At 32.7% G+C, this 21,055-nt stretch overlaps 4 protein-coding genes and 1 pseudogene across 5 annotated transcripts; 4 read left to right on the top strand and 1 right to left on the bottom strand.

The window, feature by feature from the left end:
• Positions 1 to 766: 766 nt before the first annotated feature.
• Positions 767 to 2,484, top strand: LOC130503909 (transcription factor HHO5-like). The gene is made up of 5 exons (XM_056998482.1): positions 767 to 1,079; positions 1,159 to 1,322; positions 1,399 to 1,699; positions 1,801 to 1,877; positions 1,978 to 2,484. Exons 1-5 carry the CDS (start codon positions 857 to 859, stop codon positions 2,242 to 2,244), a joined length of 1,032 nt encoding a protein of 343 aa, XP_056854462.1. The 5' UTR covers positions 767 to 856; the 3' UTR covers positions 2,245 to 2,484.
• A 986-nt stretch (positions 2,485 to 3,470) lies between these two features.
• Positions 3,471 to 4,812, bottom strand: LOC130503910 (thioredoxin-like protein HCF164, chloroplastic). Its single transcript, XM_056998483.1, has 4 exons — positions 4,550 to 4,812; positions 4,232 to 4,468; positions 4,056 to 4,159; positions 3,471 to 3,957 (listed from the first exon to the last, which is right to left on the bottom strand). The coding sequence occupies exons 1-4, from the start codon at positions 4,706 to 4,708 to the stop codon at positions 3,675 to 3,677; spliced, it is 783 nt and encodes a 260-aa protein (XP_056854463.1). The 5' UTR covers positions 4,709 to 4,812; the 3' UTR covers positions 3,471 to 3,674.
• A 4,259-nt stretch (positions 4,813 to 9,071) lies between these two features.
• Positions 9,072 to 11,163, top strand: LOC108829120 (uncharacterized; annotated as a pseudogene).
• Positions 11,164 to 12,309: 1,146 nt separating this feature from the next.
• LOC130503908 (CASP-like protein 5C1) lies at positions 12,310 to 13,893 on the top strand. Of its 2 annotated transcripts, none has more exons than XM_056998480.1 (3): positions 12,310 to 12,443; positions 12,521 to 12,656; positions 13,562 to 13,893. In XM_056998480.1, exons 1-3 carry the CDS (start codon positions 12,319 to 12,321, stop codon positions 13,748 to 13,750), a joined length of 450 nt encoding a protein of 149 aa, XP_056854460.1. In that variant the 5' UTR covers positions 12,310 to 12,318; the 3' UTR covers positions 13,751 to 13,893. The 2 variants fall into 2 exon arrangements, with proteins under 2 accessions (XP_056854460.1, XP_056854461.1); XM_056998481.1 differs by having other exon boundaries at positions 12,314 to 12,443; positions 12,524 to 12,656.
• A 5,190-nt stretch (positions 13,894 to 19,083) lies between these two features.
• On the top strand, positions 19,084 to 19,911 carry LOC130503911 (uncharacterized). Its single transcript, XM_056998485.1, has one exon. The coding sequence runs from the start codon at positions 19,167 to 19,169 to the stop codon at positions 19,686 to 19,688; it is 522 nt and encodes a 173-aa protein (XP_056854465.1). The 5' UTR covers positions 19,084 to 19,166; the 3' UTR covers positions 19,689 to 19,911.
• Positions 19,912 to 21,055: the final 1,144 nt, after the last annotated feature.

Genomic DNA, 21,055 nt, shown 5'->3' with positions numbered 1-21,055 from the left:
CATTAATGAATAGATACACACCTAATAAAAGGGATGATCTATATATAAAAAACATAGCAGATTTAGTATATGAAACTCCTTGTTCTACAAGGAAAACAACAAAAAAAAAGAAGATTTCACACCTTCAAGATATGTACAAATAATTTATTACCATTTTAACTCAAATAAGTTTAGCCAGTTCTCAAAAAAAAAAACTAATAATAACAATTTTATATATTATAAAATTTCATATCTCTGACTCAATTTTTTTTAAAAAAAATTATAAGAATCCACATTTTGTTAAAAAGGTTCAATTTTCAACATTTATAAAGATATACAGTAAAGTAAGTGAGATATATATTAATTTAGAAAACATATGTATTCAGTGGAACAACCTCAACCATTGCTCGTGCACAAAATAGTACAGAACTATTCATTCTTTCACAATACAACATTTATTTTTATAATCTAAAAACATTAAATACAGGATAAAGAGTATGAGAATCTTGATTGAATGGCAACTACTAATACCAAAACAATAACAAGTTTCCCAAATATGGATATTGTGTATTCTTACAAATTAAAGAAAAAAAGGAAACAAATCAAAAATAAAATAAGAGAGGAGAATAAATATAGAATAAGTGAGTGTAACGATTCGCCGCGTGTGTACGGGCCATCACAAAAAGATTCTTTGTTCCATATTTAAAGATAATCTAAATTAAACCAAATTTTACGTAAACGCCCTCGAGATTCCACTTAATTACAGCGGCTTCGACTCACCGCGTCCTTCATCTTCTTCCCCCAATACCTTCTTTATAAATAAACGTCTCTCGTAGCTGTCTTTTGATATCTTTATTGTTTCTTTTGTTCTTATTCGATGGTTCAGACAGATACAGATAAGATGGGTCTTAATTTGAATCTGTCGATGTACTCCTTAGCAAAACCCTTGTCTCAATTTCTCGACCAAGTGTCGAGGATCAAAGACCACGACTCGAAACTGTCTGAAATCGATGATTATGTCGGAAAATTAGAGGAAGAGAGGAGAAAGATCGATGTTTTTAAACGGGAGCTACCTCTATGCATGCTCCTATTGAACGAAGGTACCTTTGTCTCTCTCTAGATTCTCGATTTTGTTCGATTTGTGTTATTTGATTACGAAATGGTTTCTCGTTTGTGTAGCGATTGAGAGGTTAAAGGAAGAGGCTTCATCAGTGATGATGATGGCATCAAATTGTAAATTAGATGTGGGTGAAAGGGTAAGATTGGAAAGTGACAATAATAAGAAGAACTGGATGAGCTCTGCCCAGTTATGGATCTCCAATCCTAACTCTCAATTGCAATCGGTAAGATGAAAAAAAAAAATCAAACCTTTTGATGTTCTGTTTTGTGATTTTAACCTTTTGATCATTTTGTGAACAGACAAATGAAGAAGAGGATGGGTGTGTGACTCAGAAGCCTATTCAGACATGTAATAATCAGGGAGGAGCATTTCCACCACCATATAACCCTCCACCACCGCCTCCTCCGGCTCCTCTGTCTCTCAGGACTCCAACATCAGAAATACTGATGGATTATAGGAGAATTGAGCAGAATCATCCTCAATTCAGCAAACCTATTATACAGAGCCATCACGTTCCGAAGAAAGATCAGAGAAGGAGATGGTCACAGGAACTTCACCGTAAATTCGTTGATGCTCTTCACAGCCTTGGAGGGCCACAAGGTTAGTCCTTAAACCTATAAAAAAAGCCAACTTTGTTTTACTATAAATTTGATTGGTTATACTGAGATTATGTTTGTTTATGTTGTTGATGTTGAGACCAGTGGCAACACCAAAGCAGATTAGAGAAATGATGAGAGTTGATGGTTTAACCAATGATGAAGTCAAGAGCCATTTACAAGTATAAAAAGCTCTCATATTTTCTTTTTGTTTACAAACTTAGAACTTTGATTTGTGGATGAATGATTTTGACAGTTTGTGAAAATGATATTCTATTGCAGAAATATAGAATGCATATCCGTAAGCATCCGCTGCATCCAGCAAAGACTCTGCCATCCTCGGATCAGCCTGTTTTGTTAGATAGGGAAACACAGAGCTTAATAAGTTTGACGAGGTCGGATTCACCACAGAGCCCGCTTGTTGTTGATAGAGGTTGTTTGTTCAGTAATAATGGTCATAGCTCAGAGGATGAAGTGAAATCTGATGGACGTAGCAGCTGGAAAAGTGTGTCAAATAAAAATAGACCAGCGTTGGATCTTGAGCTTTGAAGACATGCATAGATAAAAGTTACCATTATATGTTGTCATATGCTCAAAAACTTTAAAGTTTTGCTCGGAGTTTTGGTAGATGTATAACATGAGAGAGGGAATATAGATAGAGAGAAAGAGAGAGAGATCAAACTCCTCAGGCTTGTGTTTTAGTTTTTTTGTTACTTCATAAGAAAGTGAAACTGATAAATCAAAGATTTTGTTCTTCTTATGTCTGAATTTAAAATTTCTTTTGTTGTTTTTGCTGTCTCGGTAAAACTTATCGTTCTGTTTACTTTTTTTTTTACCTTCAAAAGGTAAAAACACTACAATCAGAGAATGATTATTACAAGAAGGTGAAACACTGCAACCTTGTCTGTGCAAAGACATGGATTTCTTGAATCTACCGAATAAGAGAATGATTATTATGGAAAAGGAAGAAAGAATCTTTTATTGTTAACCAGCTTTCAAAAAAAAAGAATCTTTTATTGTTCAAAAAACAAAATCGTAGTTTAAAGATAAGATTTGTTTGGGTCTTAAAATTGACAACAAGATAACGATTTGAGATTTTCTTTATTGAGATAGAAAAATTGATTCACGGATATGAATTATTAGGATGGTGTTTGTTTAAAATCCACGAGATTTGCATGTTTGGTTGGAGTGGAACAGCTTCTTGCGCCTTGTACATGTATAGGTAGATAGAGATACTTTATCGTCGACATCATTTTCTTTGAATTTTCTTAACTTTTTTTTGTTTGACATCGAAATTTCATCTTTCATTAAAATATAAACATTATGTTGGATTTTGGTAGGATTTTAAATTAAATATATGTCTCTATTAAAAAATAGATATAAAAACAATATTATACTACAATATTTTCAAACAAGACAATAATTAATTTTTGTGCAAACAATATTTACCTTATTAAAATATGAACATTGTGTTGAATGAATCTAAGTTTTAATCATGCGTAATATTTGGTAGAATACAAGAGGTCATTATTTTAATTGAAAAGGATCCTGATCATTGAAGAGGAGAGGCGAGATCTTGAGCAGTCCGGGGTCAGATTCTCTGTACAGAGGCTCACTGGATGTTCACTCCATACCAGTAGCTATAAGATGGAGATCCTCGAGTGCGATTTTGCCGTTATTGGAAACTAGATTGGGGAATCTGGAGAAACTTGGGATCCAAAGGGGAGCCTTGGGATCATATGTAGTAGAGAAGTGGGGATTTGGAAGTGAAGAGCTTCAGGAAATGAGGGAGACTCTGTCAAATATGGTATCTGAGCTGAGTCCTCATTTTCTTCGGATTCAGATTAGAGTTTTTATAAGTCATGTAATAAAACGAAACCGAACATTTAGTTACAAATATGAAACATTGCTAATTTTCAGTTGTTCCCCTTACTGTCTATCTTTTGTGCACTATAGAGTTGTGATGTCTCTTTCTCTTTCTATCCATGGCTTAAGGGGTCAGTAACCTGATGAACCTTGCGTGCTTCGGCGCTGCTGTACTGTCCCACGGCTCGAGCATGAGGAATTGATTGCTTTCCGGCTGCAAGGGCATTGACATTCTCAACTAGATACTGCCTCGGGAGCCTCCCCACCACATTACCTTCCTCGTTCCCCTGTCGATCGAGGAAAGCGAAATGAGGAATACCTTCAACACCAAACTCATCCAGCTCTTGCTCCCATTTCGTGTTGTCCACATTTAGCATCACAAAGTTCACTTTGTCCCTGAAAGTAAAAACAACACATGGTTTGCCTTAATGGTTCGCTTCTGCAACTAGAATCTTCTTCAAAGCATTAACACCCATATAAAAGAGGGGATTTACTTGTATTGCTGCTCGATTTTGTAAACATCAGGGGCAAGTTCTCGACAAACCTCACACCAATCAGCATAGAACTCAACCACTGTCGGCTTCCCATTCGACAAAGCCTAACACACAAAAGAAATCATTAAAGCATATTTCGTATAAAGCTAAATCTAAACCAAGATGAGGAGTCCAACCTCCTCGTAAGGCAAGGCTGAAGCAGTTAAATCCTTCAAGGAGATCCCAAAATCAAGCCTTGTCGATAGAAACAAGGCCAAAGCGGCAACAACAGAACCAACAGCGACTCTTCTGTTAATATCACTGTTTGGAGACTCAGGAAACGCAGAAGAAGAAGAAGAAGAAGGTGATGGTTCCGCTACTTTCGACGCAGGTGAAATTTCACTAGTAGAGCCATTATCTACCACCAATTTCTCCTGAATCACGGAAAGAAGATTTACTTTTAGCTAAATTCACCATCGACCCATAATTAACAAAAAAAATCGAAACTTTTTCACCTTGGGTTCGGAAGATTCAGAGTTTGCTTGGCAACGAAGAGCACGATATCTAGGAGGAGCTCCTGTTTGGGTTAGGAGAAAAGGTTGAAAATTTCGATTGATCCCATGATGAGGAGTAGATAAAATTCTCAACGAAAACACTAAGGGAGCTGCCATCATCACTAAAGGTTTGATGATTATAGAATACAGACGTGAAGTGGATGATCATCAAAGATGGTCTGTATTACCAACCACACATTTGAGTCTACTCGATTGATTATTTTTGTTGATAAAATTATTGATAGGTTTGTTATTTAATAAATATTTTTTATATTCGATGAAATAAACTGAAAAACAGAAATTGTAAAAATCTATATCCTATTAAAAGTGAAGTACAAATAGAAAATAACCCTTAATTGTTTTTAGTATTTACCAACTTGTGCCATTTCCTTTAGTAATAAATTCATTTAAAATTATCATTAATTATCTACTTACCTAAATATTCTCTAACTGATACAAGAAATGATTTTTCAACAAAAAAAAGAAGCACTTTGAATAATGCTATACGTGAATCACTTTTAACTAATCACTAGATCTTGACCCGTGCGACCGCACGGGTATCAATTTTCAATTTTTATTTATTTATACTAAATAGTATATTTGTAATATTTGATCGTTTTATATTGATTAAGTCAGGGGTGGATATTTGCATATCTACTCGAATTCGGTTAAAATATATTCAGGTTTGAGATTTTGAATTTAAAGATTCTAGCTCTATTCAGGTATTTATAAACTTTGGTTCCGGTTTTATTCGGATTTTTGCGGGTTTGATAACCCGTTTAAATTATTTTTAATTTTTTTAAATTTATATATCTTTAAATTATTTGAGTAATGTAAGCCAAAGTACCTAAATTAAAAATTTAAATAGGTTTAGCTTGAATATTTGGATGAAGAATAAATATATATTTTAAGTATTTTGGTGTTTTGATTATTGTTTATCTACTTTAGATGTTTACTTTCGACTATTTTTTATATTTCAAATATTTTAAACAACTTAAAATAACTTATATCTTGGATATTAACTCGAAAAATAGCTAACATATTGTAGTATATAAATATAATTTAAATACATTCGAATATCTGAAATATTTCGTTCAGATAAGGTTTGGTTATGGTTCTCTAGATACCAAAATGGTAAATCCGTTTGGATAGTATCTAGTTTCGGTTCAAATTTGATAATATTCTTTTCGTTCATATTTTTTCAATGAAGAGTTGATATTATAATTTTCATGAATTGTTTGTCCAATAAAAATGTATTTTTTTGAATTCGACATTATTTTAATTGAGAAGTTAATGAAGTGTATTTAATTCAAATTTAATTTTAGAACACATTAATGTAAGTGGAAAAGACAAAGCATTAAAATAGGAAATATTATTTAATTGTGTATTTAATTCAAATTTAATTTAGGAAAACACATTAATTAAAGTGAAAAGACAGCATTAAGATAGGAAGTATTATTTAATATCAGTGGCATGGAAGTGTAAATAACACTGAAAACTAAGGGGCATTTTATATGTGTACTTCTCTTTTAATAATATAGATTATTCTTTATAATTTTTAAAAAGCCTTATCAATTTAAAGTATATAAAAGAAATAATATCAACTATTAAATATTTTAAAGTTACAATCTCCCCATATCTATCTAATAAACAAGATATTAAATTTGTAAGTTGATCACCTATTTAACTGATTTTAAATTTGTCCCAAAATATCATAATATTTCAATAATAATATATTTAACTCAACATAATATATTTATCAATGTTTTGAAAATCGGACCGGACATTGATTCGAAACTATAGTTGGATCAATGGTCGGACTGGCCCAACCGGTCCAATAACCATTATTAAAAATGTTTTCAATATGTATAAGAAAAATACAATACAAAGTCAAATTTCATATACCAACTTAAATTATGATTTTTTTATTTCACATTAAATTAAAAATAATATATGTGATTATTTATATGATAGTACATATAAAATACTATTAATTATATGTTTGCTGTGTTTTAAAGTAGATTGTGAATTAGAGGTGGGCGTTCGGGTACCTATTCGGGTTTTGTTTGGGTCTGTTTGGGTTTCAGTATTCCGGGGTCAAAGATTTCAGTCTCATTCGAATATTTTTAAATTTTAGTTCGGATTCGATTCAGATCTTTACGGGTTTGTTCGGGTTCGGATAACTCATTTAAATTATTTTTAAAATTCATTATATACTCAAAATAATATATTACATATAAATTTGAATAACATATATCAGAATACATGAGCTTAACATATAAATTGATTTGATTTAAATATTTGGATAGATAATAGATAATTATTTTGTATTTTTGATGATTTGAGTATACTTTAAATTTTTTAGATATTTACATTTGACTATTTATATATATATTCAATTATTTAAACCAACTTATAAGTACTGTATGTATTCTGAATGTTTTTATATACATCAAATCTAAAAATAATAATATATATAAGTATATAAATCTATTTTAAATACATTCAGGTATCTGAAATATTTCGGTTTGGATCAGATTCGGTTTCAGCTCTCTAAATACCAAAATTTTATATTTAATCAATTTCTGTTCGGGTTTGATATTTCTTTTTAGATCTGGATCAGTTCGATTTTTTGGATTTAGATTTTTTGTCCAACTATAATATTAACATGAAAACAACATATTTTATAAAAATATATACCCGCACGAGTGTGCGGGTCAAAATCTAGTTATCTACTTATTAATGATAAGTTTGTCTAGAAAAATCTATTTTATTTTACGTTCTTAAATATTAATTTAAAGATAATTAGAAATTTTTAGTTAAGCTTTATGAGAAATGTTGGTTTTGTAAGCGTATATATTTAAGAAATTTATGTAACATCAATTTAGAAAGCATTACATTTAATTTAAAAATGTATCAGATCAAACTTTATAGTATAACCACCAATGTTTAGACTACTAAATGTTTAAATTAAATGAAAAATATAGATTGCATATAAATTAGAATTATTATCATTTACAACAAAAAATATGGAAAGATTAGTTACTATAAATATAAGAAATATTCAGTTGTCTATTTTAAATAAAACATATAGTTATATTAAATTTAAATGCAATGATATACCATTGTAAATAATTTGAAAATTAATTGAAGAATACTAAACTACTAGTAGATATTCTATTTTAATATTATAGATTTCAATGAGTGAAAAAAGATGACACATTATAATTAATGTAACTAACCATTGTTTAAATAAATTATTAATTTATTGTAAATATAAGTAACAAAATATTTTAAATTTAAATCCCTCAGTTTTTCTTAAGCTACAGACTACAGTCTCACTTTTAATACTTATATGGGCTTTGGGTACAATGGAACGGATGCATAACTGAATCAATTCTAGAATTAAATGACAGAAGATCTCAAGTTCCTATTAAGATACATAAAAACATCACGATATCAAAAATAGTACAAAACGACATACAGTTCTCATTAAAATGCATAAAACATTGCCATATCAGAAATAATTATGTTCTTCGTAGATTAACAATTTGATAATTTCGATTGATACCGTAAGTAGATGTAAGGCTTAATGAAAACACTAAGCGAGCTACCATTGTCATTAAAGGTTTTAACTTTACAAGTCAACGATGATTATCAGAATACGGAAAGGGATGATCATCAAAGATGGATATGACGAACACACATGAGGTTTCTAACTTTACAAATCGATGATAATTATCAGAATATAGAAATAGATCATCATTAAAAATGACTTTTGTTTCTGTTTAAGCTATTAGCAACCACACATTTTAATCTATATTGCGATGAATGAAGAAGAAGACATGTTATTATTAATGTAAATTAACCATTGGTTAAATAAATTATTAGTTTAGTGGAGATATAAATAACAAATATTTTTAGTTTAGATCTCTCGGTTTTTCTTAAATTACAGTCTCACTCTTTATACTTACATGAGTTTCAGGTATAATGGACCGAATGAATAATTGAATCCACTCTAAGATTAAATGAAAAACCGACTCTGCGATTTCCGTTAAAACACATAAAACATCACAATATCAAAATAGTACAAAACAATATGCAGATCTTATTAAAATGCATAAAAGAGTGTCTTGTCAAAAAATAGCCTTGCTAGATCAATATTTTTAGAAATTTCAAAATCTTAAAAATTGTTAATAATGTTTCTAACTGGTAGAATATGATAAAAAAATCTATATATATATATATATATATATATATATATATATATATATATAAGCAATTTTAGAAAAAAAAATAGTTTTAGTGGTAAAAATTTGCATTTTAAGATTGCACATTCTAGAAAGTCCAAGCACTTTTGTATATATTGGTAAAAATAATGGATTTTTCTTTGATTTTGGGAAAATTTCAATTTTTCTCAAAATAACCAGCGCGTTAGAACACAAAACGACGACGTCTTTTGTTTCATTTTTGCTAAGTCCGCCAAAGGGGGAAAAAAAAGAAAAGAAAGGGTTTTAGGGTACATTTCTAGTTGATTTGGAACCTCACCCAGAAACCCCAATTCTCAAGCTTGAATCATGGTTGAAGAAAAAGCCTCAGCCTGTGACGAGCCTGTGACGGAGGTCGCGCAGAACCTAGATCCTAATCATGCCTCGATCGAAGCCACTGTTGAATCTGCAGGCATTGAATCCACCAACAACAACAACGCGGCGGAGGAGAGTGCTGTAACTGAGGAGGAGGAGCGTGAGAAGACGATTGAGTTGGCAGATGAGCTGACTCAGAAAGGCTCCGTCTTTTTGAAAGACTGTGACTTTGCTGAAGCTGTGGACTGTTTCAGCCGTGCCCTTGAGATCAGGTTTTGATTTTCATTCACAGTCCAAAGTGTTTGTCTATTGTCAAAAGTGATGTGTAAGGGGTTAACTTCAGATCTATGTTGCTGCTTGGTAGGGTTGAACACTATGGTGAACTTGCGTTTGAGTGCGTTAACGCGTATTACAAATATGGATCTGCTCTTCTGGAGAAGGCTCAGGCTGAAGCTGATCCCCTTGGTAACATGCCTAAGAAAGATGGTGGTGAAGAAGCTCAGCAAGAGTCTATTACTAAGAATATTGCAAACGGCGAGTCTGTCGCTGCATCTGTTGTGTCTAGTGACCGACAAGGGAGCTCAAGTGGTGGGCAAGAAGGTACTTAAATTTTGAGACTTGTCACCTTTATAGAATTTATAATGTTTGACTGTCGTTGTGCCTCCATTCACTTAAAGATTACGGATTGAACAGTCTCGTCTTATTTAGGTTTTTCTCTTTTTCTTATGTAGGCTGTGATGGTAAAGAGGAAGGGGAGGATGGTGAAGACGATGACATATCTGACGCTGATGCTGATGATGAGTCTGATTTGGATATGGCATGGAAAATGCTCGACATCGCGAGGGCTATTACTGACAAACACTCAACTGATACAATGGAGAAAGTTGATATTCTCTCTGCCCTTGCTGAAATCTCCCTCGAGAGAGGTTACTTTTCTTTCTCATTTCACCTCAGTAACGTCCCGTTTTCTCATCAGTGATAGGTTGATTTTTTGTTTGTGTTTATTTAACAATGCAGAGGACATTGAGTCTTCCTTGAGTGACTACAAGAAAGCTCTGTCCATCTTAGAGCGATTGGTTGAACCTGACAGTCGACACATAACCGAGCTGTATCCTTTGATATCTCTCTCTTTTTTTCTTCTGTGCATTCTGTTGATTGTTTATATGAACTTAACTTGAACATTTCAGAAACTTCCGCATTTGCATGTCTAGAGACCGGATGTCAGACTAAGGAAGCAATACCATATTGTCAGAAGGCTATATTAATCTGCAAATCTCGGATGGAGAGGCTCACTAATGAGGTCAAGTGTCCATCTGGAACAGCAACGTCCTCGGCTGTCTCTGAGATAGACCAAGGAATCCAACAATCATCCGATGTTCCCTGCATTGATGATAAGTCTGCTTCAGAGAAAGAAGCTGAGATCAGAACCTTATCTGGTCTCGCAGAGGAGCTAGAAAAGAAGGCAAGTGTGCTTAACCATCGTTTGACATTTAAAAAAAAAAAGAACTCCAAAAAACACATACTCATGTCAACTTTTGTTTGTTGCAGCTTGAAGATTTGAAGCACCAAGCAGAGAACCCAAATCAACTTCTTGCTGAGCTGATGGGCATGGCATCAGCAAAGGCAAGTGCTAGTGACAAAGCTGTTGCTACTGCTGCTGGTGAGATGAGCTCTTCTCGGATGGGGACTGGGAACACCGGGAAAGACTTAGAGTCGCCTACTGTCTCAACCACTCATACTGGTGCAGGAGGAGGAGGAGGAGCATCATCAGGTGTTACTCATCTGGGTGTTGTTGGAAGAGGAGTGAAGCGAGTTTTGATGAATGCAGAATCTAGTCCATCGAAGAAACTAGCTCCTGAGTCTTCAGACAAAGCAGCAGATGGTAACTCTTCGTGAAGGTTTAAAAGTTTTTTTCTAACAGAAGAAACAGAGAAAAACGTTTTGTACCTCGTGAATCCTTCAAACTATATGAGTACGATTTGATGCTTTTAATTAGTGCTGGGCAAAAAATCCGAACCCGAAAAACCGAACCGAATCCGATCCGAAAAGTAGTACCGAATCCGAACCGAAATTGATTAAATATCTGAACGGGTTCAAAATTTCGGTATTTAAAGAACCGAAACCGAACCCGATCCGAACCGAAATATTTTGGGTACCCGAGTGTATCCGAAATAAATTTATATACTTAAATATATACATTATTTTTATATATAATGTATATTAAAAATATTAAAAATATATAAAGATACCTTTAAGTTTTCCAAAATACTCGGAAAATATATGCAAATAGTCAAAAGTAAATGTTTAAAATAGCTAAAGTATACTGAAAACACCAAAATAGTTAAATATATATTGATTCTTTATCCAAATATTCAAATAAAATCAATTTATATGTTAAATTAAAGTATTTTGACATATATGTTATGAAAATTTATATGTAATATATTATCTTTCTTATAGATTTTGAAAATTTAAAGTATATAATGAATTTTGAAAATTTAAAAACATTTTAAATGGGTTATCCGAACCCGAACCGAAAACCGTAAAGATCCGAACCGAACCCGAACCAAAATTTAGAAATATCCGAATGGGGCTGAAATCTTTGACTCCAAAAACCCGAAACCCGAATAGACTGAACCGAAACCCGAATGGGTACCCGAACGCCCATGCCTACTTTTAATCGTTTAAATCCTTTTTTCTATTTTTGCTTACTATTATTGTTAATCAATCTATATGTTCTCTTTGTGCCAGTAAATGTTACGTGTCTCCAAAAGATTATTGATTCCAGATCATTAGTACATGTGGAATGCCATCATTTTGTGGTTTAGCTGTTTTCACTTTTGGTTTTAATCACAAGCTAATTATTGTGACTAAAAGACTAATTATTAGTGATTAAGATATCATATTTCTAGATCTGGATTATTGCTTGTAACAGCAAAGAGGATGATTTTTGGTTAAGAAAAATAAGAACAAATCCATAATTAAGCAAACCATTAATGCCTTTATGACCCATTGTTGTCACTTCTACTTACCTCCTGTCTGAGAAAAAACAGAGGACCTTTCCTCTGTTTCTTACTTTTGTCATCTATCAAAGTTCCACTCTTATAGAAAACCCATAAATGGAAGAACGAAGCATGTAAGAATGACATGGAAGTGGTTGGAACCAGCTCAAGCGTTGGTCTACGTCTTGGACAGGTTCTGTTTTCTTCTGCTTCGCTTCTTTTCATGTGCTTCAACGATGACGACGATTTCTACGCTTACACTGCCTTCTGGTAAAAAAAAAGAGTTGAAAACATTTCATTTTAAACTGTAAAAACATGTTTTGAAGATACTTATGACTGTTGTGAAGCAGTTATTTAGTTACAGTGATGGGTTTAGTGACACCATGGAGCGTTACGTTAGCCCTGATTGAAGCTTATTCCATCATCGTTCAGAGACTTCCTCTGCAGGCAACAGTTTTATCTGTCATCGTCTCTGGAGACTTTGTAAGTTATCTATAATTCTATGTGTGTATGTAACCTAAGCTACATTCATCTGAAGGAGATTAATACAATTGGTTCATTTGATTAGAAATGCGTTTTAAAATGAACCAAATATTTTGAAAAAGGTATTACCAAATAAATCAATTGTGGCTAGTAATAGACAAGTCGTGTATATAAGATTATATTTTTGATTGGTTGCTATCAAAATACAATGCAAGAACCATTGAAATTGCAACACATTCCACAACTTTAAATTTGCTTTTCTGCAATAACTTCTTCCACTATAATGTCTATATAGTGGACCATATGAGAAAGATGGATATCCAAATAACATTAGCCATTGAAAGGATAAGCTTTAGTTATCGAATAATGGTATCCACTGTAAAAAAAATAGATCCAATGTTCTAAAATTTCAGGTCAATAATCCTTAACATTGTTATGCAAAAACTGTTGTTTTCGTTTTGTTTCTTGTTTAACTTAGACTCTACTTATTTTTTTGGTAATGGGACTTTGTGGTGCAGTCTCAAAGTAATGAAGCATTATTAGTATACATTGTTGAAATTATCATATTTATTTTAAACTGGTCCATGTAAAACGAGTCATACCAAAGCTAGATAAAGTTGATCCAACTAATCACAGCATCATATGAACATCTAGTACATCGCAATTACAGTGGAATGTCGATCACTTGCTTTGCTTTAATCACTAGATTACATCAACTTGTACATCTATTTTGTCGTTGTTGGATTGTGGTGGACTCTAAATTTTGATCGCTCTTCAAAGGAACTTTAATGTCGTTTTTCTTTACATTTTATAATAACCAATTAACATAATCACACAAAAGTAGTATAGTGTAAGTTAAGTACTCCAATGTAGTAAAAAAAATAATGATCTTTGTGTTTATTCAGGTTTTGTCGTTTTTGTCACTGGGAGGTGCATGCTCAACGGCGAGTGTGACCGTAATTTTGATCGGCGCTGGAGAGAAGCATTGTGATCGGTACAAGTTATCGGCGACAATGGCTCTCTTGTCTTCGTTTCTTTCATTTGCTTCCACTTTCTTTAACTTTCGTCTTCTTCCTTCTCTATTTTCTCATTAGTCAGAGTTTGTTTCACCAGTTTATAGTTATTTCTCTTTTATAGTTCAGGGAAACGTGATAAAATTGTAGCTTGGTAGGAAAAAGAATAATATTCGAATTGTTTCTCAGTGCATACATTATATAGGATTCCATCGTATTCTAGATATCCTAAACTCGCACCAATTTTATAGTTGTACTTTGGATCCACTTATCTTTAGGTTCTAAAATATTTGATCACGCTCACATATTTAATATAACCCAATTAGATTAAATTTATTACTATTTATTCAGCAAAAAACATAGGTCTAGTTTTGGAGACTTTATTTACTATATTTTTAAAACCTTTTTTTTTAAACCTTCTTTTTTAAAAACCTACAATCTGTATTTGTTCAATTAAATAGCAAATGTCATATGGGAGAACACACTACATTCATAGAAAATGTTTGTGGCATTTTAAATGTAACAGTTTGGACACATTGTTTTTTTTTCTAGTTTTGACCTTGTTATATAGTACATAGTTGGTAAGGTTTGTTGCGCATTGCACATGCGTCTACACGAAACTTTCTACACTATATTCTGCACCAAACTATCGAAGAAAACTAATAGTGACATAGAACATAACAATTAAAAACCAGGAAAGTAACCTTTTATAATGACAAAACATAGGCTTATAATTTGCTTAGTATTGCCAACTAATAGTGAAGTAATCAGATTCTTACCAATCAAGTTGTGTCAAACATTCAAGCTCAACTGTGAACCATTAGCTAGGTCAAAATCTTTATAACCAAATTGTTTTACATATAGCTTTTTTTGTTTGCTGAAATTTGGTACATATAGTTATCAGTTACCAAAAAAAATCACATTCCGATTTTAAAGTAAAACTCAATAATCATTTTCGATCAACAACATAAAATTAATAAGATTAAACTATGAAACCATCATATTAGTAGATTACCCTGATCATCATGTTGAGAAAATACATATTTCTCATTCTCGTACACAATAGACGAGAGGAGGCATATAGACCTGGACTATATCCTAAATCTTAAATGACTCAAAGTCTCAAATTGCATCAGGTTTGCAAATATCTGAATCTGAAATTTTAAACATTTATTTTATATTAGCATACATACAAATGAATCCAATTAATTAGAATACTAATAGTGCAACTTTATTTGCTTATAGAGGAGAACCATTTTTATATTAAAATGTTCGTATTTGGTTAATCAAAGTCACCTGCTTGTTCAAGTACATGCACATAAGGATTCATGTGATCCGTACGTAAATTCCTATAGGTTTTCTTAGATACTCAAATCTACACATAAACAATTTTTTTTAAAAAAATTAACATTATCTACATCAATTTTTTAAAAATTAACATTATCTCAAATCTACAAATATACAAAAGTTCGTTAAAAAATTAACATTATCTTAAATCAATCTTTTTAGGAGTGAGAAAGCTAAGTTATGAACATGTATATGTAATATCTCAAATATTTTTGTAAGTGATAAACCAAAGGAGAGGAGCCCCTTTACTCAACCAAAATGAAAGGTTGTTTTAAAATGGCACTTTTTAATAACACAGCAATTAAAAAGTTTAAAAATGAACAATTATTATTTTGTTTCAAAATTTTACATATCAAAATTATAGATATGCATATATAGAATGTTCAGAAAAATCAAGACAAAAAAAATAATAGTTGATACTTCTATGACCTATTAAATCTTTTTTTTTTGTAAAACGGCTTCCTATATATGACCTATTAAATCTAAAGCGCTCAAAACTAACTAAAAGATAGAGGGTCCCAAGACAACCTTGCATGATGATGAAACTTTGATTCTAAATTTCTATGAAAATTATAAGGTGGGAAGTTTCATCGCAATGAAGAGTATGAGCTTTTTTCAATGTATCTTAGACACAAAACAAGAAATTATTGGAGGAAAGGGAGTCCCACTATTGTATGAACAATAATATTATCAAAACAAGACCCCAAAATCAATATATTCCATATCGTATGAAACATATCTTCTAGCTTTAGAAAATAATTAAAATTTGATCATATGGATATTTCAAGTACTTCAGATAATATGAAACTCCAATCGATTTTTTTTTGAATGGTTAAGTAAATTATGCAAGTCGACATATAAACACATGCAGGGACGTGCCATGATCAATGCTGGTTCCTTTTTACCTAATTCCTTATGATTAGTTATTCTGATATGAGTACAAATCAGTAGTAATCTATAAGAACACAACCAAAAGAGTATTGATGCACATGTTAAACGGGAGCTTTCACCTCTTCGACCCACACCAAAAGAGAGAGAGAAAACAATCATAACTAAAAACAGAACAAATGGAATCCTAAACAATATCGTGCCGTAGCTTACAATTTCACATAACTTTGAAAACGGAATAAAACTCTTTTCAACTGAAAATGTTTGAACTGTTATATGGTGGGAAACAAAAGACTAACCATCCCAATTCAAACCTGACTGGTAACACCTATAAGGATTGTAAATAATCAAATAGAATATGTTTCTTTATTGAGATATGTGTAATTTGGCGGTTTGGTTATTGGTATACTGATGTAAAATAACATTATAAGAAAAAAGTTTTTGGAAGTCCAAGAAAGCAGTCTTTTGTTGGTCAAAGAGGTGATAATTGATTCGATCTTCTCATTTTGTGGGGTGAGACCGCGAGAGGAGCATCCATGAAGCTTCATACAAAAGCATCGAGCATGTGACGTTCTCTTTTTCCTCTACATAGAAACCTTTCAAATAATAAATCATTACTCCCTCCGTTTCAAATTATATGTCGTTTTAGAGCAAAATTTTTGTTTTAAAATAAGTGTCGTTTTCGGTTTTCACTGCAAAATTTATTGAAAATATTCTCTATTCTATTTTTATATTGGTTGATGTGTATTGGTAATAGTATTTTTATTTTGAAAATATATAAAATTAAATGTTTTCTTAATCTGTGTGCAAAGACTTAGAACGACAAATAATATGAAACGGAGGGAGTATTAAATTTCACAAACGCATATATATTTTAGATTATGTACAGAAAAAGTAATAAATAAAAACAAACACACGTAATTAAGACATAAGTATCTTATAACAAAGAACATAGACATTATTGTGTACAAAAATATTTAAACACAGATTAAGAGTGTATTTTGACTAACAAGCATTGCTTCGACAGTCCAGCTCCATCTTTTCATCTGACTTTTACGTATACAATGTTTGAAAATGATTGATATTTTAGATTTCTTCAAATGTGATAATATACTGTAGCAAGGCCATTTTCGAACAAGCAAGATAAATGATACTATACATATTAGAATATAAAAAGCATATATATTGAGCTTAGTGTCCATATTTTATATCAACTGAGAGAGTTTAGATGATTAGTTTCAGCCTGTAACGATCCATTATTAGGACATAGTCAAATCGGTTTTTTATTACTACAAAATTTAGAGTGGTCGTTTGACCCAAAAGAACGTGAAAACGATAGTGGTATTAGCTAAACACTTCATTTCTGGCTGGCATCGCTGTGATAGTTGACAATTAACCACCTATTGACCGACGCCTCATCCAGATCCAATAAACAACCAAATAAAATTTGAATGATGCATAATTCTGAACCATATACACCGATTTCTATTCATTTTGACTTTGTTGTATTTAAGAAGCTCTTACTATCAGAAAGCATGAACAATAACGAGCGACGTCAACAGGCAACGAGGGACGTACCGAGTTTACGCGGCATCTCATGAATGGAAAGACGAAACGTGGCTATAAGTAATCAGGCCACTGGACACTTCTCCTCTTGCTTTTTTAACACTCCCTCCTTTATGTTTCCTGGACATTCAGCGGTCGATTATTTTCATTTGGTGGTATGAAACATACATGTATATAGAGAATGTAACATTATAAAGCAAAAAATAACTCATGAATTTCAGTAAATCAAGACTAGTTAATTGCGTAGTGATTGTAATTATGATCGAATTGTTATACAATCAGCTTATAGTTGTGTAAGGATAAAATCCAATCATTATCTTACAAGTTTTACTGGATTGTAGATTCCGAGGGATACTGACAAAACCCGAGAACTTAAGATGGTGGTGATCAAATATTACTATTTAATTTCCCAAAACAATGCTCAGAGTCTATACAACTTGAGATCACCTAACTCGCATACTGAATATGCTCTCGGAAGTGTATATACATCGATCAACAAAATCAAATCATGTTTTTCTTACATTCGCAATCAAATAGTTTTTAAAGAGCTACTTGAAAATTATATATTCTATCTAGCTATTGTCTTTACATAAAATTGTTGTTTTTCTCTCCCACCTTCATTTTTGATTGGGTAAATGCCTCTATGTACAATTTAGAAAGGTAAAATAGTAGTAGTCCTTATTACGCAACTTGGTAAACCAAAACTGCAAACAAGTCTATTTACGAGGAATATGTAAACCCATGGTCGAAAAAGAAAAGTGCGTACTCTATTTAGCTTAAGTCATGACAACTTTGTTATATTCTTATTATCAAACTAATGCTTCATTAACTACTTTGTTTTAGAAACATATAAAAACACACGACAAAAATTATAGGGAAAACAACACATGTTATATATATCTTGATGAATTTAAAGGATCCGACAGCTTATTCCCCAATCAAAATCACAGATTTAAAAGTGACAAGAAAGTTCATAATTATTTTTCACAAAAAAGTTCATAATTATTCAGATGCAAAAATGGTAAATAATATATAAATATATATTTAAAATTGTAACCTAGTCATAAAGGGCATCAATAAAAATGGACCCTATTGTTTTTATGTCGGATATTTAATTTTAGATCTTTCATCTTAGTAAGTTAACCCACCAATCTACCCCACACGCATTTGTATCAATGTAGTAAACTGATAGTTTACCTATCCACGATACACATAATATTCACAAAATAAGCGTGTTCTTCTTCATAATACACTAATAAAACCATATATTACAATCATATTCATTTTCTTATAGACATCACATATACTAGATGGTACTCTACACACTGTTAAAAGAAAAAATGTTACATGTATGAACGCGCGAAAACAGTTCTATTTAAAGCTTCAAAAGTAACTGAATCTATTTCATAATAATTAAGTGCAGTCACTGACATGGTAATTATACGTAAAAATAATAATAAAGTGGTAAATTATCTAAACAAGACAAAGCTGTCATCCTCCCCACCACTTATACAGCCTGTCATCACACTTCTATTGGTCTACAAGACGACAAAATCCCACGTGGCATCAAAAATTTTCTCTATTTATAACACAGCACTTCTCTTTCTCTTACCACATTATTATTCCCACTCCTTTCACCGGCAAACGAGTTACGACTTACGAGTCAGCTCAACGAGTTCACCAAAAGAAATACATAATGGGTATATGCACTTCGACTGAGTCGACTCAAGTGGCCACGGCGAAACTGATCTTGCTAGACGGGAGGATGATGGAGTTCACGAAACCCGTGAAGGTCGGATACGTTTTGCAGAAGAACCCCATGTGTTTTATCTGTAACTCGGACGACATGGAGTTCGATGAGGCTCTTTCTGCCATTAGCGCGGACGAAGAGCTTCAGCTAGGTCAGATATACTTCGCTCTTCCTCTTCGTTATCTTCGTCAGCCACTTCAAGCGGAGGAGATGGCTGCATTGGCCGCTAAAGCTAACTCTGCGCTCATGAGAAGTGGTGGTGGTGGAGGAGGCTGTCGCCGGAGACGTGTAGATCCTATTGTCCCTGGTGATAAATATCGCGTTAGAGTTGCCTCCTGTGATGATACCGTTGGTTCAGGCTTCGGAAGGAGGAAGGAGAGAAACGCTGACGCTGACGGTGGTGGTAGTACTAGTAGTCGCCGGAGGAGGGAATGCTACGCGGCGGAGCTGAGCACGATAGAAGAGTGAAGGGTATCTGGAATTTGTTGATAGTTGTAATTATGCTGGGGTAGTTTAGTCATTTAAGAAAAACAATATGCAAATTTAGTAGCTAAGCTTAGTAGTAGCATCTCTCATGTCGACAAAAAAAAGTAGTGGCATCTCTCATTGATTTGTGACATTTGTCGAATTCAGTGTTATTCCTACACTTTTTCCTTTTTTTTCAAGAAGACTAAAAATTTTCCATGGTAGACATTATTGGACATTTTAGATTAGCATAATTACATTAATCATCCTAGTATTAGATTTAATCTCTCGGATAATAATAAGAAAATAACATGTGACTGGTTCCAAAAATCTCGTAACGCGGATTGCAAGATAAATTAAAATACAAGGTTATGCAAATAGTCAAAATTCATACATTCATGCATACGTGATATTACATTCGTATGTATGATGTATCTGGTTTTATCTTTTAACGTTGACAAAAAAAAAAGAAATGTGCTTTCACGTGTCTAAATCTTCAATAATACTACAATTGTTCCTTTTTAAGATATTTCATGTCAATTCTCTCACGTCAAATTCTTTAATATATAATAGGTCTTGTCTATATATTATATGTTAAAAATACAAAAAACTTGAATATATGTTATCTGGAGCATCACTTTAAAATGACTAGATTCATTGGTACACGAGTAACGACGACAAAAAGAAGATACATTGGTAACAGAAAAGAATAGAAAACAGAGTTACATGATTACATAATAAACTTGGGGACCATTTTATTTAAATTATTGTATGCTTGCTTGCTAGATGCAGACAAAGATTTATAGATGACCTCGATAAGTCGATGCTTACTCCATCAGTTTTGACATTGAATTCTCAGTAAGTTTGAAAATTAGTTATCTTTTTTTTTTCTGCCATCTTAATGATAATATTATTAAGGCTTAAAGCCAAAAAAAAACAAAATCCAAATACAAGATGTCCTTTAAACCAGACCCCAAATACACAAACCATCCAGAGCAAGTCCAGTAGACCACCTAAATTTCAAGCCCAAAAAAACAACATGGAAAAACCCAATCTCCACCGATTTCTTCGACCACGTAGCAAGAACGCATCATCCACTGAGACATGACTTGAAACCGCCGCCGTGGGACTGCAAACCGAAAACTTCACCGGAGACAGGTATCACCACCACGTCACCGATTGAAACGTCGTCGCTGGATCAAACAAGTCACTTTACCACCGGAATCAACCGGGAAACTTACAACAAACACCGGAACTCACCTCCAACAACAGTATTGGAGATATAGGGAATCCGATAGCTTCCACCCATAACGCCTGAGTTTCAGAGAGCATTCATCTGTCTCACCGAGATCTCCTCCAAACTAGGCCAC

The sequence above is a fragment of the Raphanus sativus genome, unplaced genomic scaffold, assembly GCF_000801105.2.
Source record: "Raphanus sativus cultivar WK10039 unplaced genomic scaffold, ASM80110v3 Scaffold1221, whole genome shotgun sequence".
In the NCBI taxonomy this organism is placed as follows: Eukaryota; Viridiplantae; Streptophyta; class Magnoliopsida; order Brassicales; family Brassicaceae; genus Raphanus; species Raphanus sativus.
The sequence above is the reverse complement of the archived record's forward strand: the minus strand, read 5'-3'. Positions and strand labels throughout refer to the sequence as shown.

Excerpts from the sequence above, each read along its gene's own strand:
- LOC130503909 (XM_056998482.1), top strand. The coding sequence starts at position 857 with ATGGTTCAGACAGATACAGATAAGATGGGTCTTAATTTGAATCTGTCG. Across the intron at positions 1,323-1,398 it reads CTAACTCTCAATTGCAATCG|ACAAATGAAGAAGAGGATGG; the intron begins GTAAGATGAAAA and ends TTTTGTGAACAG. Across the intron at positions 1,700-1,800 it reads CAGCCTTGGAGGGCCACAAG|TGGCAACACCAAAGCAGATT; the intron begins GTTAGTCCTTAA and ends TGTTGAGACCAG.
- LOC130503910 (XM_056998483.1), bottom strand. The coding sequence starts at position 4,708 with ATGATGGCAGCTCCCTTAGTGTTTTCGTTGAGAATTTTATCTACTCCT. Across the intron at positions 4,469-4,549 it reads CTGAATCTTCCGAACCCAAG|GAGAAATTGGTGGTAGATAA; the intron begins GTGAAAAAGTTT and ends TCCGTGATTCAG. Across the intron at positions 4,160-4,231 it reads CAGCCTTGCCTTACGAGGAG|GCTTTGTCGAATGGGAAGCC; the intron begins GTTGGACTCCTC and ends TTTGTGTGTTAG.
- LOC130503908 (XM_056998480.1), top strand. The coding sequence starts at position 12,319 with ATGGAAGTGGTTGGAACCAGCTCAAGCGTTGGTCTACGTCTTGGACAG. Across the intron at positions 12,444-12,520 it reads TACGCTTACACTGCCTTCTG|CAGTTATTTAGTTACAGTGA; the intron begins GTAAAAAAAAAG and ends ACTGTTGTGAAG. Across the intron at positions 12,657-13,561 it reads TCATCGTCTCTGGAGACTTT|GTTTTGTCGTTTTTGTCACT; the intron begins GTAAGTTATCTA and ends GTGTTTATTCAG.
- LOC130503911 (XM_056998485.1), top strand. The coding sequence starts at position 19,167 with ATGGGTATATGCACTTCGACTGAGTCGACTCAAGTGGCCACGGCGAAA.